General features: G+C 39.7%; 1 protein-coding gene across 1 annotated transcript in view; it reads right to left on the bottom strand.

Moving 5' to 3' along the window:
* hydin (HYDIN axonemal central pair apparatus protein) overlaps positions 1 to 17,307 on the bottom strand; it is a 109,125-nt gene that overhangs the window by 74,869 nt on the left and 16,949 nt on the right. The window contains exons 10-18 of the mRNA XM_028584433.1: positions 16,704 to 16,803; positions 11,909 to 12,027; positions 10,816 to 11,039; positions 10,606 to 10,673; positions 10,218 to 10,459; positions 6,997 to 7,097; positions 6,376 to 6,511; positions 2,949 to 3,113; positions 2,558 to 2,710 (exon numbers count right to left, since the gene is read on the bottom strand). Coding sequence (XP_028440234.1) covers positions 2,558 to 2,710; positions 2,949 to 3,113; positions 6,376 to 6,511; positions 6,997 to 7,097; positions 10,218 to 10,459; positions 10,606 to 10,673; positions 10,816 to 11,039; positions 11,909 to 12,027; positions 16,704 to 16,803 — 1,308 coding nt within the window. The remainder of the gene's footprint in view (positions 1 to 2,557; positions 2,711 to 2,948; positions 3,114 to 6,375; positions 6,512 to 6,996; positions 7,098 to 10,217; positions 10,460 to 10,605; positions 10,674 to 10,815; positions 11,040 to 11,908; positions 12,028 to 16,703; positions 16,804 to 17,307) is intronic.

Here is a 17,307-nt window from a genome sequence, read left to right as displayed (position 1 = left end):
GTAATATTACATTTTATCAGCGGTGGAAAGTAACTATAGCCTACCGTCGGCTACTTCGATTCAATTTTATTTGGGTATTTTTTATTTAATCCTACTTATTAGGCTACTTCTAGTCCACCACAATTCAGAGTCAAGTAGGCTATTGAACGTTTTACGTAAGTATTTATTTTATAGCTTTAGTTACTTTGCAGCATCAGATTAATAATGCAAAATAATATGAATAAATTCTGATGTATTAAAGTGGATAAAGATGAGACTTTGTTGACCCCGTGGTGAAATTCATAAGCTACCTGCCAAGAATACTTCCGCTTTTATTTTGGTGAAAGTAAGGCAGAAGTAGTGTAAGCATTACAATTCAGCGACAGTAATATTGTAATATAACTAATTACGCTCAAATGACCGTAACTAGTAATCAATAATGTATTACATTTTGGAATTAACTTGCCCAACACTGGTGTCAATAGGCTAGCGCTAGCCTATCACACCTGCCATCCTTCCCATTAGTTGGGGGCAGTTAGAAAAGTGGTGGAATGGCTAGAAAACTAAAAGGTTTTAGAAAGGCCAGGTGCTGATTAACGTAAGATAAAGGTAACAGTTAGGCTATTTATGTGATGGCAACTGACATAATGCAATGTCACCCATGTCAAATTTTTAAAAGCATATCTGTAAATATCTGACCCATGTTATTTATTAGCCTATAATTGTGTTTCTGTCAGGCTTCAATCTTGTGCTTTTTTAGTAGTTGCTTTAGGCCTATTTAAAGTTGCTTTATGAGTAAATCATTACTTAGACTACTTAATTTCCCTTCAGTAATCAGAAGAAGGCTATGTGTTAACCTGGTCTAACTCTCATCTTTAACACAGAAGTACTTTTTTTTTTTATTTATTAGCTCACTCTGCCTCCTGTTGGTTAGACTAACAAATATATGGGCACAAAATGTTGGACAGGATATAAGAAAACATTTGTATAGTAGTTTCACTACACGTACAGCCATTCATCCACTCATCTACACAGTAATAATAATTTATTGTAATCTAGAAGGTAGTGATGAGCCAAAACATTGTGTTGGGTTGTACTCATAAAATTTCTTCAAGGTTGGCAGGTCTGTCATATTCTGACAACAAAAAGAAATAGACTAAAAAATAATCTGTGTACATATGTATGCTGATGTGAAGCGCTGTTCATATGGATTTCGAAAAATAACTGATACATATTTAAGAAACTTCAAAGTGTTAAGTTGAGAACGGAATTTGGAGCGGTGGTATCCCATCTGCCAGGCTAATGCAGACAACCTAGGGGAAACACTGGACATTATTTTTCACATTACACAGTCTGGTTGTCTAGATATCTTTGACACTGTATAAAATAATCAATCCAATCCTAGGTTTTATTAGGGATGCAGTTGTGGTTCAATTTTCACAGATGGTCACTTAGATGACAAGCAAGGGTGGATACCTTCCACAATATCCCCGCAATCATCACTCATCGGGTCTATTTGTGTGGCCCCCCTCCCAGCCTATTGAGCGAGATGTAATGTAATTCAAGGAGAATCTGCATCGATTGATGCTTGAGAGTGCAGGGGGAAACTCCTATCCTCAACACTGCCTTAGAGGAGAGGACAGGGTCACACAATTGCAGTTACACTGGGGTTGCCTGTGTGTGTTTGAATTAGTGTGCATGCACGGTTGTTTCTATGCCAGTTAAGGAAGTATTGAGTCATAGCTCCAGTCACAAGTTTGTTCCCAGTGGATTTCCAGTGATAAGAGAAGTGCTTTCAGAAAGAAAATAAATACTTGAAGGACCACACTGGATATGATCAACTGTAGATCTCAGGATAAGGTAAAGTTACATATACACTAATAAGTATGATAAATAAAAATGAGTGGAAGATTATTATTCAATCTTAAGAGTCTTTGTGATGTAGGTCCGTGCTCCCTCTATATTCCGAAAAAAGTGTAAGAGATGAAAACAGTTTACATTGTATTGTTTTGTAGATTAAATAATTATTTAGTGTATAAAATGCTATAAACACCAGAAACAGCAAGAGATTCCAAGTTGAGCATTGTTCAATCAGCGTCCCAGATCAAGCAAACCTATTCCAGTCATGTCATCCTGAATTGACAAAATGTCAGCGTCTGACTGGTTCATGAAGGAGAGCGCACTCTAAAGGAAAATCACTTATTCTCCTGGGGTAGGACAACAATTGAGCTGGCAACTAATTATTTCAAGAGCTAACAAAGCATTAGAGCTATTTACTCATTAATTAAATACTGTATATAATGATGTTAATTGTTCACAAGAGCAGGGGAAGAAAGACGGAAGGTTTGCTCAAGAAATCTAGCCACTTAATGGGCAGATGGCTCAACAAATATGTATTAAATCCACTACGAAAAGCATTTCATTTCTGTATGCTCCTTGTAACATCTTACCACTAGATCTCAGGGCTTGTAAATTTGAATGTATCATACGTGTTTTATTCATTTATCTTTATTTAGCATGTGCATACCTATCTAATAGCGTTAGGGTCAGGGGTGTGTCTGTGTTGGTGTGTTTGTACCATGCAAGCAGTAAAGCGGGCTGGAATAGGTGACTGGTTTGACAGGTGCAGGGTTCTAGTTATGTCCGTCAGAACCGGGATTGTGCCAAAGTCCAGCTGTGGGCTCTCAACATGAACTATTGGTCCCTGCCCAATACATGACAAGACCACCTCCTGGAACAAAAAAAAGCAGATTAGAGAACACATTTTAATTAGTAATTTAGAGAAAGACACCTGTATGTGTATATGCCTGTATTCAGACAAAATACTCAAAATTACTCCCTCATGCACAGTATTCAACCAGTAACACTCAGAAGCACACGCACGCACGCACGCACGCACACACGCACGCACGCACTCACACACACACACACACACACACACACACACACACACACACACACACACAGACCAGGGGTGGCTGGAAGCTGCCAAACACAGCAATGCGTAGAGTGCGCTGTTGCCTTCCAACAGCCTTAGCCAGCAGAAACACAGGAAGCTCTTCTGAACTGTGAGGACGAATCAATCCTCTGGGGGTTACACTGCCAAAAAGCAGTGGCAGACTCTCCTCATATTCCTGAAAAAGGTGACACAGACAGAAATGACTATTTTTAAGCAAACATACAGATCAAACATCTATTGTACAAAAAGATAGATAGTTTTGAAAGAAATTTATTTTCCCTGCCCTTGTCACGGCAGGAGTGGACAGCTGACAGACAGTGATTTCAATGTTGGCCATTTGTACCAGTACAGTTTCATGGAGCTATTACTGCAAGTCAGGACATGATTATTTTGATTCCAAAAACAATCTTTATTATATTTTGTCTTCACAATGGTCAGAGTCTTAATACAGTGATATTGTCATTCTATTGGATTCATTAAAGCAATAATTCAACATTTTGGGAAATACTTTTATTGGCTTCCTTGTGGAGAGTTGGATGAGAAGCTTGATACCACTCTCATGTCTGTACGGTCAGTGTTGGGAAAGTTCACTTTCTACATGAACTAGTTCAAAGTTCAGTTCACAAATTTTAAAATGAACTAGTTCAGTTCATAGTTCATACTTGATTTTGAACTAAGTTCACAGTTCCAAAAATGAACTAGTTCATAGTTCTTTTTTTCCATATGTTGCTGCAAGCTATTATTTTTCAAAATTATTGCCACAGCCCACATAGAACCACAGACGGCAATTATTTATTGTTTTAACACTGAAACTATGCGTCAGATTTCATCTTCATATCCAATCAGTTCAATGGGCCATTTCAGGTTTGCTGTGGCTCTGACTGAAGTGCGGATTTTCTTTTTGAAAGCCGGCGGGCAAAGTTTGCACAGAAATGTATGATTTTTTGCATGTTTTGATGACGCATGCGGCGGTGCGACACTAGTGGCTGGTGTTGCCAGATTGGGTGTTTTTTCCGCTACATATTAAGGCCTGTTTACGGTATGTTTTAGCCGGGTTTTTGCCTGGAAGGCTCTATAGAAATCTGGCACCCTATTGAACGAAGTAAACACTGAGAGCGAGCCGAGTTCACAGTAACGTTCATCAGGCAGTAATACAGTACGTTCAGTTCACGTTCGCCCAAAATATGAACGATTTCATGAACTATCGTTCAATGAACGCGTTCAGGCACAACACTGTGTACGGTAAATATGATGCTGGAGCAAGGAGACGGTTAGCTTAGCTTAACATTCAGAAAGTCACTGCTCCCAGTCAAGAAATAGTCTGGCATATAATCCTATGTAAAAACACAACTTGTTTTTATACTTTTTTTCTAAGGATTAATGGATATGTTCACAATTTCACAAAAATAGTGCATATATGCACATTAAGGCAGATTTTTCTTGCTGTAATTATTCCTCCTGTTCATACTCCCAATTAGAAGATCCCTTTCCTAATGTGCTTTTAATGTAAGCGATGGGGGTCAAAATCCACAGACTTCGTTCCAAGCTAAAATCCATTTCAAAGTTCGGCAAAAGCTAAGGTAAGTCAAATCAAGTTGATATCGTTGAAGGTTACTGTGTCTTTAGTAGAATAAACATACAGATATAACTTGTTAATTAGTTATCTTTAGGGGGGCTGGTAAGCAGACTTTGTTACCTTTGGACACAGCCAGGCTGAGTTTCTGTTTTTTATGAGTAATGTCGAAGTGTCCTTGGGCAAGACACTGAACGCTGAATTGCTCCCAATGCTACACAATCGGTGTGTGTACCATCGGTATGTCAGCTGAGCAGGTGGCAGGCATAGAAGCCTCAGCCACCAGTGTATGAATGTGTGTGTGAATGGTGCTGTAGTGTGTAAAGCACTTTGAGTACTCGTTAAAGGGGTGGTTCAGAATTTTGGACATAGGACCTCATTTCCAAGTTAGCCAGTGTATCAGTGGAGACCGTTTTTTAACACTTTTCATTCAGTCCTTCCAGTTCGCTGGTAAATTATAACGCCAGACTATTGATGTAAATGTCTGTTTTGACAGAATAATGTTAGAAATAAAACTAGCCTTGCATCTCAATGATCGCATTACATTTTGAGGGACTCATTTCTCAGCAGCAGCGGAATTTTACTTTGCTCCGGTTAGTAGTACTGCGCCGAATAGTAAACAGAGAAGCACACTACAGTCGGGACACCTAGTAGTAGTCTAGTACATTGGTATTGAAGCATTGGATTGGAAACTAAGGACTAGGCAACATGGTGATTCAGTGTTCCATTTACAAATTATAAAAATAAAACAGATGAACACATTTCTACAAATTTCCATTGCAAGATCCAGAAAGGAACCAACTGTGGCTTCTTGCTGCTGGCTTGGACATCAAGACACCGCTGGAGACTCAACTCAAGTGGCGAATGTGTAGTGATCATTTTAGACCAGACGACCCCGCAAGCTAAAGGTCCACAAGTCACTGACAACGAATGAGCCTTTCATAACGTTAGCCTAGCTGCTACTGATAGATTGAGACCGACAACGTTAGTGGAGATAACGTTACGGTTCAATGCATTGTGAAGAGTGACAACATTAGCTAACGGTATAGCTACACTCTTGGTAGATACCCGGCTGGGCTAACCTCTAACTTTAGGTAATTGCTGACAGAAAAGTCATGTAAGCTCGGAAAGTTTACATGCAAATTGCTAGCCCGTGTGCTTTCATGTACTGGTAACGTTATGTGTGTTATAGCCTGGCAGTTAAATAAACTTGCGTCATTGTCATGAAAACCGGCTTCCTCGGTAGCCTAGGTAATATCAGTCCACGCTGCCGTAGCCTACTACCAACTACAGGGAACAAAGTATAACTATTGCAATGCAATGCAAGGGTAGTTTTATTTCTAACATTATTCTATCAACACAGACATTTACAGTACATCGATAGTCTGGCGTTATAATTTACTTGCCTCAGGTGTACTGTGGAGTGGGTAAGACTGTTTTTAGTGGCAGGCTAGCATATACCGTTGACTTGCGTTAGCCTAGCACCAGCAAACACTGCAACTGGAAGGAATGGATGAAAAGTGTTGAAAACGGTCTCCATTGATAAATAACACACTAACTTGGAAATTAAAAGCGCAATTTGCTTCAAAGAAGGCACACTTCCTGGGGGCCTGGCTAAAACAGAGCGTTTCAGACAGAGGGTGAATACAGATAGACAGTATTAGAAAAATAATGTGTTTTTTTTTAACACTGAAGCATGTAGACATGTTCTAGTAAAATCCCAAATACAAGAATGGTCCAGAAAAATTAGCATTATATGGGACCTTTAAAAATGCATGCAATCCTTGACAGTTTTGTGCTTGTTCATTTCACTATTCTATGAGTACACTGCCACCACTGCCATACAGTATATAATATATAATACCTGGTCCAGCATGCCGTAGCATGCAGGTAGAGGGCTGGTGTTGGTCAGCTGCACTTGCTGTTCATAGCGGTGATTTAGGAAACACCTTTGAAAGTCCAACACTGCAGTCTCCACCACAATATCTGGAACAACACACCTATTAACAAAGATAAATAGACAGAGAGGAGAGGAGAAGAAAATATTTGAGGCTTATTTATGAATCACAACAGTAATTGGCATTAAATCATGCCAGTACTGCAGTGTATTAATTAGAACTTATTCATGAATTTACAATGACGGTGATTGCCGCGAGGAAGTCAGATTACCACTGCCCTATTCTGAGTGATGGTGCAGGTGACATTCAAATGTATTATTATGCAAAGTAGGCTCTGAATATTTAACACATACTCCACCGATTTGTCGACACCTGTTTGGAAGTTCAATGGACCGGATTTACAGTTTGTCAAAGCATCAGCGACAGCCAGAAGCACGGAAGAGGTTAACTTTACTTTAAGAGAAATGGTGGTAGGAGAGTTTGTAAAAAGCAACCTCTGCTGTTTTATGGCATCTTGTGAGTATGTTTGCATATGTGTGCACATCAAAGAGTGTGTGTGTATGTTCACGTCGGTAAATGTGTCTGACCTGGCTATGATAGGCAGAGTTATGATTTTCTTCCCGACACCCTGAACATCCACGACCAGCGCCAGACTGTAGCTTTTGACTGTGTTGGAGCACAGCGTCACCTGTATACATAATACACACATACAATAGTATTGAGACCACAAAAGGTTCAAAACATAAAGAAAAATGTTACTCACATCAATATGGAATGCCATTTCATTCAATATTAAATAAATGAAAAAATACATACATGAATAAATATGCCTATGAAATAAATTCTGAAATGATTAAATGAGGCAATAAATATATAAATACATGTAAATATAAATGTCTATATATATATATAATATATATATACGTATATGTATATAAATGAGGCAATATATATTAAGAAATAAATAAATAGGTTTTACTTTTATTTATTTCAGGGGACTTTCATTTCATAAGTACACAATAAACATTTATTTATTTCAGGGGACCATTATTTCATAATAATTTATTTATTTCCCTCTCTATTTATTTCCACTTGTTATATTCAGATGAAGGGGCTTAGATTTTTCTTTATAGAAAATGTATGATATCTTAATTGAGGGGATGCATTGCTTATCTCTTTTGTAGCTACACTTAATGATTTAGGCTGCACCATTCAGAGTATCCTGACCGGCTGCATCACCGCCGGGTATGGCAGTTGCACCGACCTCAACCGTACAGAGGGGGGTGAAAACTGCTCAGCACATCACCAGGATGGGTCTGCCATCCATGGAGAACCTCTACACCCAGCGGTGCAGGAAGAACGCCATCAGGATTAGCAGGGATCCCAATCACTCCAGCCACAAACTGTTTTGACTGCCGCCTGCCGGGAGATGGTACCGCATCCGGTCCCACACTCATCTCACAGGCCATAAGACTTATGAACTCCTGAGCACTTTACCTTTGTATTGTCACTTTACCTTTATATACTTTTACTTACTATTTCAAGGAACACGCAGACTTATTGGGAATTTAGCTTATTCACCGTAACCCCCAGAGTAAGACAAGTCGATACATACCCTTCTCATCTCCGTGCGTGCTGTAACGGTGCCTGACGGTTCCAGCATTAGCATAGCCCAGCACAGATCCTGCAGGTAACTGGTTCCAACTAGCCTACTGCTCTGAATTGTGACAAAAGTGACAAAATAACGCCAACATGTTCCTATTTACATGTTGTGATTTGTAGAGTCACAGCGTGTACAAAAAACAACATAACATGAGACAAGGACGTTTTTTGTACACGCTGTGACTCTATAAATCACAACATGTAAATAGGAACATGTTGGCATTATTTTGTCACTTATTCGGAGCAGTAGGATTGCTGGAACCATTCACCTGCATGTTCTGTGCTGGCCTGATGCCGCTGGAGCTGTTAGACAGCATTACAGCACGCATGGAGATGGGAAAGATATGTATCGACTTGTCTAACTCTGGGGGTTACGGTGAATAAGCTAAATTCCCAATAAGTCAGCGTGTTCCTTTCACAAATCCATTTCTGTATATACAGTATATTATGTATTACTTCTCTCAGCAAATGCATTTACTCCATTCCTGTTTACATTCAGTTGATTCATTCAGATCAGTTTATATATGTTATATTTTATCCCTATACTTTAACTTGCAGTATTTTACAGTATTTCTTAAGCCGCATTTCGACCAAAGGTTCTGGGGTCGTTTTTCACACCTGCATTGTTTAGTTTGGTTAAATCGAACCCTGGAGCGTTTACCCCCACCTTGAGGAGGTGGTCTCGATCCGGTTACAAGCGAACTCTGGTACACTTTGGTACCGTTTGTTTGTGGTGAGAACGTGATCCGACTCAACTATAAGGTGTACATACCAAGTCTGAGCTAAACGGCTCCTGTAGTCACAATCTGAGAGTCTGCAAGTGACAGCCAAACATAGCAGCTTGCTGTCACTGGCATCTCTGTGGTCAAACCAGTCGCCGCTAGAGTTGAAGACAGACACCGGCAGAGCAAAGTCTCGCAGAGCACAGCATAGCAGATGTAGTAATGTTGCTTGTGAAGCAATGTCTGGAAAATGATTTAAATGAAATGAGCTGGTTTGCCCATGGATGGACATGTGAGAGACGGCTAGTTGAACCAAGAGTGAACGTTCTTGTGGGGTTTGTAGTGATGCATTTTGGTTTGCTTGGGAAAACGCTCAGAGTTTACAACCTCATCAACTGATTTGGACCAGAGCATACGAACTATAGTGCCCAGGACTGTTTTTAAGGAACGTAGAAGGTTCCTTCAAGCACATGTTACATGTTGTCTGCATAACCTTTGCGGTCTAAAGACCCGTGAAGACTAGACAAATTAGTCCGCTGATGTATTAAGCAACATGACAGGATGAGGGCTGCTGGTAGTCGCACATGCAGTAAACACACTCTGCAACCGGCAGGTCAGTGTGGGCGCTGGCTCGTGCAAACCTCTCTTTTTCTTTGTGTTTTCGAAAGGCCGACAGCAAAGCCTAACTTTACTTTTATGTTATCTAACAAAGAGAAATGTTTACCCCTCGTCCTAAAATGGTCCAAAATCGATGAGAGGTGTGGCCGGGTTGGATCAGTGGGTGGAGCAGGCGCACCTATACTGAGAGGCTTATGCCTCGACGCAGAGGTCCAGGGTTTGAGTCCAACCTGTGACGATTTCCTGCATGTCTTCCCCCTCTCTTTCCCATTTCTCACCTAGCTCTCCTATCAGTAAAAGGCAGAAAAGCCCAAAAAATAATCTTAAAAAAATTAAAATCGATGAGAGTACTTCCTATTTTTATGACTAAAGCGGTTATTACTTCCCTCCAATCAGAGTCTTTTGGGGGGATTACAAAAGGCCCCGGAAAATTTCCCCAGAACTTAATTTAGATTCTGGTCTCTGCAGTCAAAATGCAATGAGTTCCTTAGAAGGTTCCTAGTTCCTGTGGTCGAAACGCGGCTTTTGATTCTCTTTTTTTTTCTTCTTACATATTTAATTAGCATTCTTGAAGGGAGCCTGAGATCTAAGATTTTCATTGCCAATGGCTGCTTCTCTGTAATTGTTCATGTGCACATGGCAATAACAAAAAGAACTTGAAAATATGTGCATATTTTTTCAATAACATACTGCCTAGTACAGTTTTGGCGAACGTAAAAAAAAAAAACGTAACATCAATAGCAACATTGATTTTAAAAATGTATGCATTCAAATGGGTTCCCGCCTCATTTGTTAAGTCACTGTACCTCAATGCTGACATCTGAAAAGGAACACACAGAGCCCGCAGCAGGTGTGATGGCGAACTCCACAGGCCGAGCATGAAGATCTCTAGCAGCACTGCCTTCCCAAATGTTCCTGGACACCTCGGACGCCTGTTTGAAACTAGTAACACTGGGAGACCCCAAGCCGTCTCCCTGGACACGCAGGGCAAAGGTAATAGGCACAGAGGAGTCGTTGAAGAGGCTACACTTCAATGTTAGTGGGAAACCTGCACAGAACGGTAGATGACAAAGGGGAACATAAATAGGAGGCTAAAGTGGAGGACATTTATTTCCTGAACATTGTGATTCTTTGAAGTATATCATATGTAGCTACTTAAAAATGAAAAAGATCAAGAAAAGTGGTGCAACTCACCAAAGCCTACATCTCCAAAATTGAGCTGTGAAACATCAAAGTATAATTTGGGACCAGTGACACAACCCCTGAAAAAAAAAGAAGCCAAAAACATGTGCCATGAGAAATATTGGTATTTTAAAAAGTAACACTGCCAACAAATTTGAAGACTTGCTTGGATAAATCTGAATGGTCCGTTACAATCTGAGTAACTACACTCGCTAACTTCACCTGAAAGTCACGGTAAGTGGTTTAGGCTGTCCTGTGACAGTTAGCAGCAAGTCCTCATTGAAAGTTCCCAAGATGCGACTGTGGAAGGTGACTTTCACAATCTGGCAGGCCCCAGAGGGAACAACACCTTCCACAGGACTGAAGGAGAAACAGCGGCCGAAGGTGGTGTCGGGGCTTGACAGCCTGAAAGCAGCGTCAATCAGTCCTCTGTTGTGCACCTCCATCTGGAGAAAAAAGAAGGATCCGCTGATTCAACGCTCAAGTCATGTTTTTCTTGTTTGTTCAGTTTTTGTGCACCACAAACTCCCAGAAAACTGCAGGTCCACTGCAACTCTCAGCTCTTTCAAACTTTTCTTTTCTGATGCTGCCTTTTTTAAGTAATTGATCATTTCTTACACTGCACTGTCACTTTAATTCTTGTATTTCATTCCAGTCTTAGCTGGTTTTATATTCTCTTTAACATATGTTTTCAATTGTTTTCAACTGCTATTTAATGTTTTTACGTAAAGCACTTTGAATTGCCTTGTTGCTGAAATGTGCTATATAAGTAAAGCTGCCTAGCATTGCCTTGGTGACCGGATGGGGAACAAGAATTGGATATGCTATATGGTTACATTTGAACAAAATTAAATGAACAATAATATAACAAAATAGAATCATACCACAAACTTTAGCCACAAATTACCTTAGAGTTGAATCAAAACACGACTGACAGCCTCATCCACAGTATTATCTCCACACAGGGGCTGTGGTTATTGCATTGCACTGCATTATATTTTACAAGCATTGACTCACTGTATGACATGGCTTGGCCTCTTAGCAACTTGTTTTTTTCTCTGATTTATAATTTCTATACTTTCATTATTGTCAGATGTTTTAGCATGAGTTTAACAGTCTAAATTAAATAAAAAAACTTAGTTCAAAAGATAGGGAGATTATGCCACACTCAAGCTGTCCATTGTTCATGTACATGTATTCAGATCAACAGTTTTAGTAATAAACGATACACACCAAGCTCATCACATTACCAGCATGTCCTATTGATAATTTTCTGAAGGGACATGACTGTTCACTTTGGCTTAACCTTTCTTACTTCATAACTGTCTGTATCACCAACGAATACATTTTTCATGTCCATCAGGTCATAGTTGAGCTGGAGATTAGGTCCCACTCCCTCAGCCTTTATTGTGAGAGGCAACCGAGATTCACGGCCTAAATGCAGACACAGACAGGGAGAGATTCACAACCAAGTTAAAGACAGAGAAACCAAAAAATATACTATAAGGTCAGGGTAACGTTCCAAAACAAGGGGGTCAGAGGTTTACCGACACAAATGCATTATAAGGTGACAATTTAAAGTTTAGAGAGATTGTCTTACATATCAAACACAGATTTTATCCAGGTGAATTGGGGAAATTGCTTTTATGTGTCTAGTTTAAAGTGCTAAATCAAAGTCCAAATGTAAAATGTCTACATACTTGCTAAACATTAACTTTGCTGCGGCTTCTTTCTACTTTTCTCTCTGTCTCTCTGTCTCTGAACTTATTGAAGGGCATACGAGTTCAATCCTGCAATTTCGCTGAATAAGCTTCTAATGCTTCTAATGCTTCTTGCAAAGTGAGGAATCAGGGTATGGTAGTTTTCATTCCAGCTGTCATTGAACCAGGCTGGTCAGGTCGCCACCTGCCTCAGAAAACATGGAAATTAATGTAAATCTGGCCTCCGGCTCCCAAGACACACGTGATGGCCACATGCAAATTTCCCAACAACCTTTTACTACCACTGGGATGAAATGAATATATTTGGGCCTCATGACTGTAGTGTCTAATATGAAAATTAAAATGAGATCAAGTAGCAATGAGCGGTTAAAGCATTTAGGAGGATTTAGGGGTTCATTTGTGGTGCTTCCACTTTGATTGTGGATGTCATGCGGTACACTGAAGGAGAAAGGAAAATGAAAACAGACAAAGATGAGAGGAGCAGTTGTTCTCTGACAAAAACCAAACAGACAGGCCCAGTTTGCTGCCCAGACTTGTCTGTCTAACCTTTGTCTGCACCAACCCACTGAAGGAAGGAGAATCTTTTATGAGAAAGCCAAAGCTATTGATTTAGAGCAGGAGTGTAAAGTCGGCTTGAAGTTGTTAAAACCATCAATTCCCAGGTTGTTAATGTAAACCTTAATACACATTCTTAGCTTGACCTTTAACCTAACCTACAGTTAAGTCACAATTTGATCCCAAATCCCACCCTTACCCAAACTTAACACTAAATATATCCTCATTTTAACATTGAAAAAAACACAACTCACCATATGTTTATTAAATATTGATAAATTTATCACAAGCTTAAGTCAGCTAAAGTCTTTTCGGTGCAGCAAAAGACAGCAAAGCCCTACAGTCATATGCCATATTAAAGAGAGACTGTATAAGATTTCTACTCATTAATGAGAGGCGAAAGTCGAAATGGATCTGAAATGGACAGTCGTGATCAGTGATGCCACATAATTTGGATGCCACGTTACTAGTAACGCGCTACTCTAATCTGAGCACTTTTTTCAGTAACGAGTAATCTAACGCGTTACTATTTCCAAACCAGTAATCAGATTAAAGTTACTTATCCAATTCACTGTGCGTTACTATTTGTCATTTTCCTTTCTTCTTGCGTCTTGTTGAGTGAAGTCAGGTATGCGACAAGTCACGTTTTCAGCATATTGACAGTTCACGTGTACCACGCAGCGACACAAACGTAAACAACAATGGAGGGACGAGAGAGATGCACGTTTTCTAGCTGGAAATATAGTCACTATTTAGAGTTTGTGTCAGCTAAAGACGGCAATATTAAGGTCCGTTGTACACTCTGTGCTGGTGGCGACTACGTCAAATTTGAAGAACCATTTGGAGTCGCAGCGCTGCAGTCAAACTTACAGAGCAAGTCCCAGCAGGTGGAACGAAGCAGAGAGAAGGTCCCCCACCACCCAAACAACAAAAGCTGGACTTTGGTGCAAAACCAGTAAGTGGGGGAGAGTTGAAGAAGTTGGTCGGGCAGTAGGCCTATGTTGTAACGGAAATGCTGCCCTTAAACACGGCTGACTCCCTCTCTTGTGCCATAATAAACCAGATCCTACTACTGGCAAGGCTGAGCTGCCTCACAGTAAACCGGTTGTCATTTTTATGTTGAGGCTGTAGGGGTGTTGTTGGCAGCTGCTGCATGTAATTAATAAAGTAACTTGTAATCTAACTTTATTATTTTTAAAATCAAGTAATCTGTAAAGTAACTAAACTACTTTTAAAATCAAGTAATCTGTAAAGTAACTAAGTTACTTTTTCAAAGTAACTGTGGCAACACTGGTCGTGATAATACCTTGCTTCCCTACTCATATTTGATTGTACGTGTTTGAGAATTGGACAAAACCCCAACTTTCGGGGATTATTTGGAACTTGACCTTGGGTGTGGTCTTCAAAATGTTGTCTAACGTGTTTCAAAGAGGAAATTAGTTGTATCAAAATGCATTTTGAAGGGCCCTTAAACTACTGGATATTCCTACTACTAAGTTGATGACTACTTTTCGTATGGTGGTGCAGAAAGAATTCTGAATTGACAATGAGGCTTGAATTTCACTCCAATGACTAACTACCATTGCAAATAGAAACTGTTATTATTATTAATTATATAATTATTTTTACAAGCATATCTGTATGTAGCAGGAATGGGCTTACTAACTCATGCTTTGTTCTCACATGGTTGTTTATGTTGCTAGTGTAGCCAGTTGGCCAGTTAGGTAAATTGTCTGACCTAGAGCACTGTTTCTAAAATTGGGGTGCGCGTAATCCTAGGAGTATTTGGTCTACTGCAGGGGGTATGTGAGATTTTTGCAAAATGCTGATTCAAGAATATATCATGTATAATTAATAAAATAATTATACTATAATAATGAATGAATTTAGTGATGGATTCTAAACATTTGAAATATAGCCTTCAAATGTTTTTCAGTTACAAGGTTGTTGTTTAGTAAACCTTTCACTGCCGGCGCTGTATTGTTCCTCTTTATATAGACTTTTTTTCTTCACCAAAAAATGCTTTGAACTGGTCAGGGGGTACTTGGCTTAAAAAAACAATTCAAAGGGGGTGCATTATTGAAAAAAAGTTTAAGAACCACTGCCCTAGAAAGTTAAATCTTGTTCTCATCCAAGACCAGCTTGGATGATAGTCTAAGCTGGAAGAAGCATATTCATTTTGTTTGCAGTAAGATATCCAGTAAGATATCCTAAATCCATTGGCAATTTTGCACCAGCCAGCTTCCAAACCAATGCCTTGTGTAGTATTTTTTCAGTCTAATGCTGACGTACACGGTTATAATACAAGATATGCCAAATATTTACATCTTTCAATGTTCCGTACTAGGCTCTGTCAATTCTCTATTAGACACAGCGGAGCTCAGCTATGGAACAGGTATATAAACACTGCATTTCAGTCAACTTCTGTCAAGAATTATAAAAATAGGCTTAAGACCTGTCTAATTAACTGAACTTAACTGTCTGTATTGATCTGAACTATTCATATCACATTTTGTTTGGCCTTGCTGTCTCTCATTTCTACTTACACATACACACATCAGTCTACATATCCTAATTGTATCTATATTATTGTAATTTATTTTATGCCTTTGATTTTTAAGTTGTCAACCTTATGCTTTTATTTTAATTTATTTTAAATTCAGTGCTCACTTGTGTTCAATTAGTTGTTTTTGTTTTGGACATTTATAATGTAATTGTTCATTATCTATGTTATTCCTCTCTTCCTTAGGTGAGATTCCTTCTATAAGCACCTAGAGGTTTTCTTAATCTCACCTGCACAATCTTTATTTTTTTACTGTATATTACTGTTGTCTTATAGACAGATTGTGCAAAATAAACAAATTCAAATTCAAGGCTGGATATTTAGCTATTAGCGTAGCGTAGTTTTTTTTTATTTCTGGAACAGAACCCAGAAGTTCCGGTTTCACTTCAGCTCCATATTAATTACAAACTGTCTACTACTTCAGAACCACAGACAGCACCATGGATTTATCAATACACAGCCCACAGTTAGACTACTGATATTTCAGAGCCATAGTCGGGGCCATAGATGCTAACTCGCACAAACCTCAGTCAGATAAATGGCACTATTTTAACGATCTGAAACGCAAGTATCAAACGTGAAATGCAGGTAGCTTTGTGGGCGGATCTAAAATGGGTTGGTCTGAAGTAGCTAGGTGTGGTTTGGGCGTACCGTGCAATAAACCAATCAGAGCGTCATCTCACATTGTCTTTAAGAGCAGGCGCGCTTGTTCCATGATTGCTATTATGACGGCGGATTTGCCTGGCGCACGCCAGCGGGAGCTTATGGAAATGGATGTGGCAAAGTAATAAATGCCCGTCTTGACCGGGTGGCGATGTTGCTGCAGCCTCTCGGGCGCATCTCCACACTATGGAGAGGATTGCTGTAGCCATGGAACGTGGACCTCCAAACGCACCACCTGCTCCTGTTGTGCCCCTTCCTCCTCCCGCCATTCCATCTCCGTCCACTCGCTCCACCAGGAGAGCATTGCCACTCCAGGACCAGATCCCGCCGGAGTGTCCAATCCCACCGTAGTTCAACATCACGTCTCCTTAAAGTCCTCTAATATTTCCTCATTTATGTCATCAGCCTCATCCATGATTCATGGAAATGTGTAAAACACAACAAGCCACAAAGAATGCTGCGACTTTTTGAAGACTGTACTGTGCTGCTAGCGTGGCTTAAATTTACACACTGTTTGTTTCTTACAAAATTGTTTCTTATGTATTACTGTATGTAATATGCATGCATTACTGTACTATGAGTGTTGTATTTTCTAGCTAGGCACTGACCTGTGACATCACAATATATGGTTTGTTGGTATAGTTTGGCCTCTTCGGGCTTGAAGACAATGTTGAACTGTGCTGGGCATTTGGGCCATATTTCACCTTCCTGAGCCATGTCAAGACAAGAAGAAGAAGAAAAATAGGTCATATTAAATAAAGGATATAAATCAGACATGCACACACTACACAAACCTAGCATGTGACTTGCCCTTGTATGGTCAGTGTGCTTAATTCTGGCCAAATCGTTACAGGGTTAGTCAGCGGTGGTGTCTATAATGTGAATATAGATATTACATTTTTATTTGTGGAAGTGCTGACTGACAGATTTTCATCACCACCACCGCGATACAAACGGGCGCAATGAATACATTGCAAAAGCCTGACACTTAATAATTTTATTTAGGTACGGGTAACAAAAACTTTTTAAAAAGCCTGTGTCACTTCTGTTTGTGATTGTTTTTTTTGTAATTACGTAGGCCTACTTGTTCCACACATTCATTTATGTCTGAAGAAAGAGTGACAGAGAGGAGCAGGCACACACACACACACACACACACACACACACACACACACACACACACACAGAGTGCCGTTATTCAGAAACATCATG

The sequence above is a fragment of the Perca flavescens genome, chromosome 8 (assembly GCF_004354835.1).
Source record: "Perca flavescens isolate YP-PL-M2 chromosome 8, PFLA_1.0, whole genome shotgun sequence".
Classification (NCBI taxonomy): Eukaryota; Metazoa; Chordata; class Actinopteri; order Perciformes; family Percidae; genus Perca; species Perca flavescens.
The sequence above is the reverse complement of the archived record's forward strand: the minus strand, read 5'-3'. Positions and strand labels throughout refer to the sequence as shown.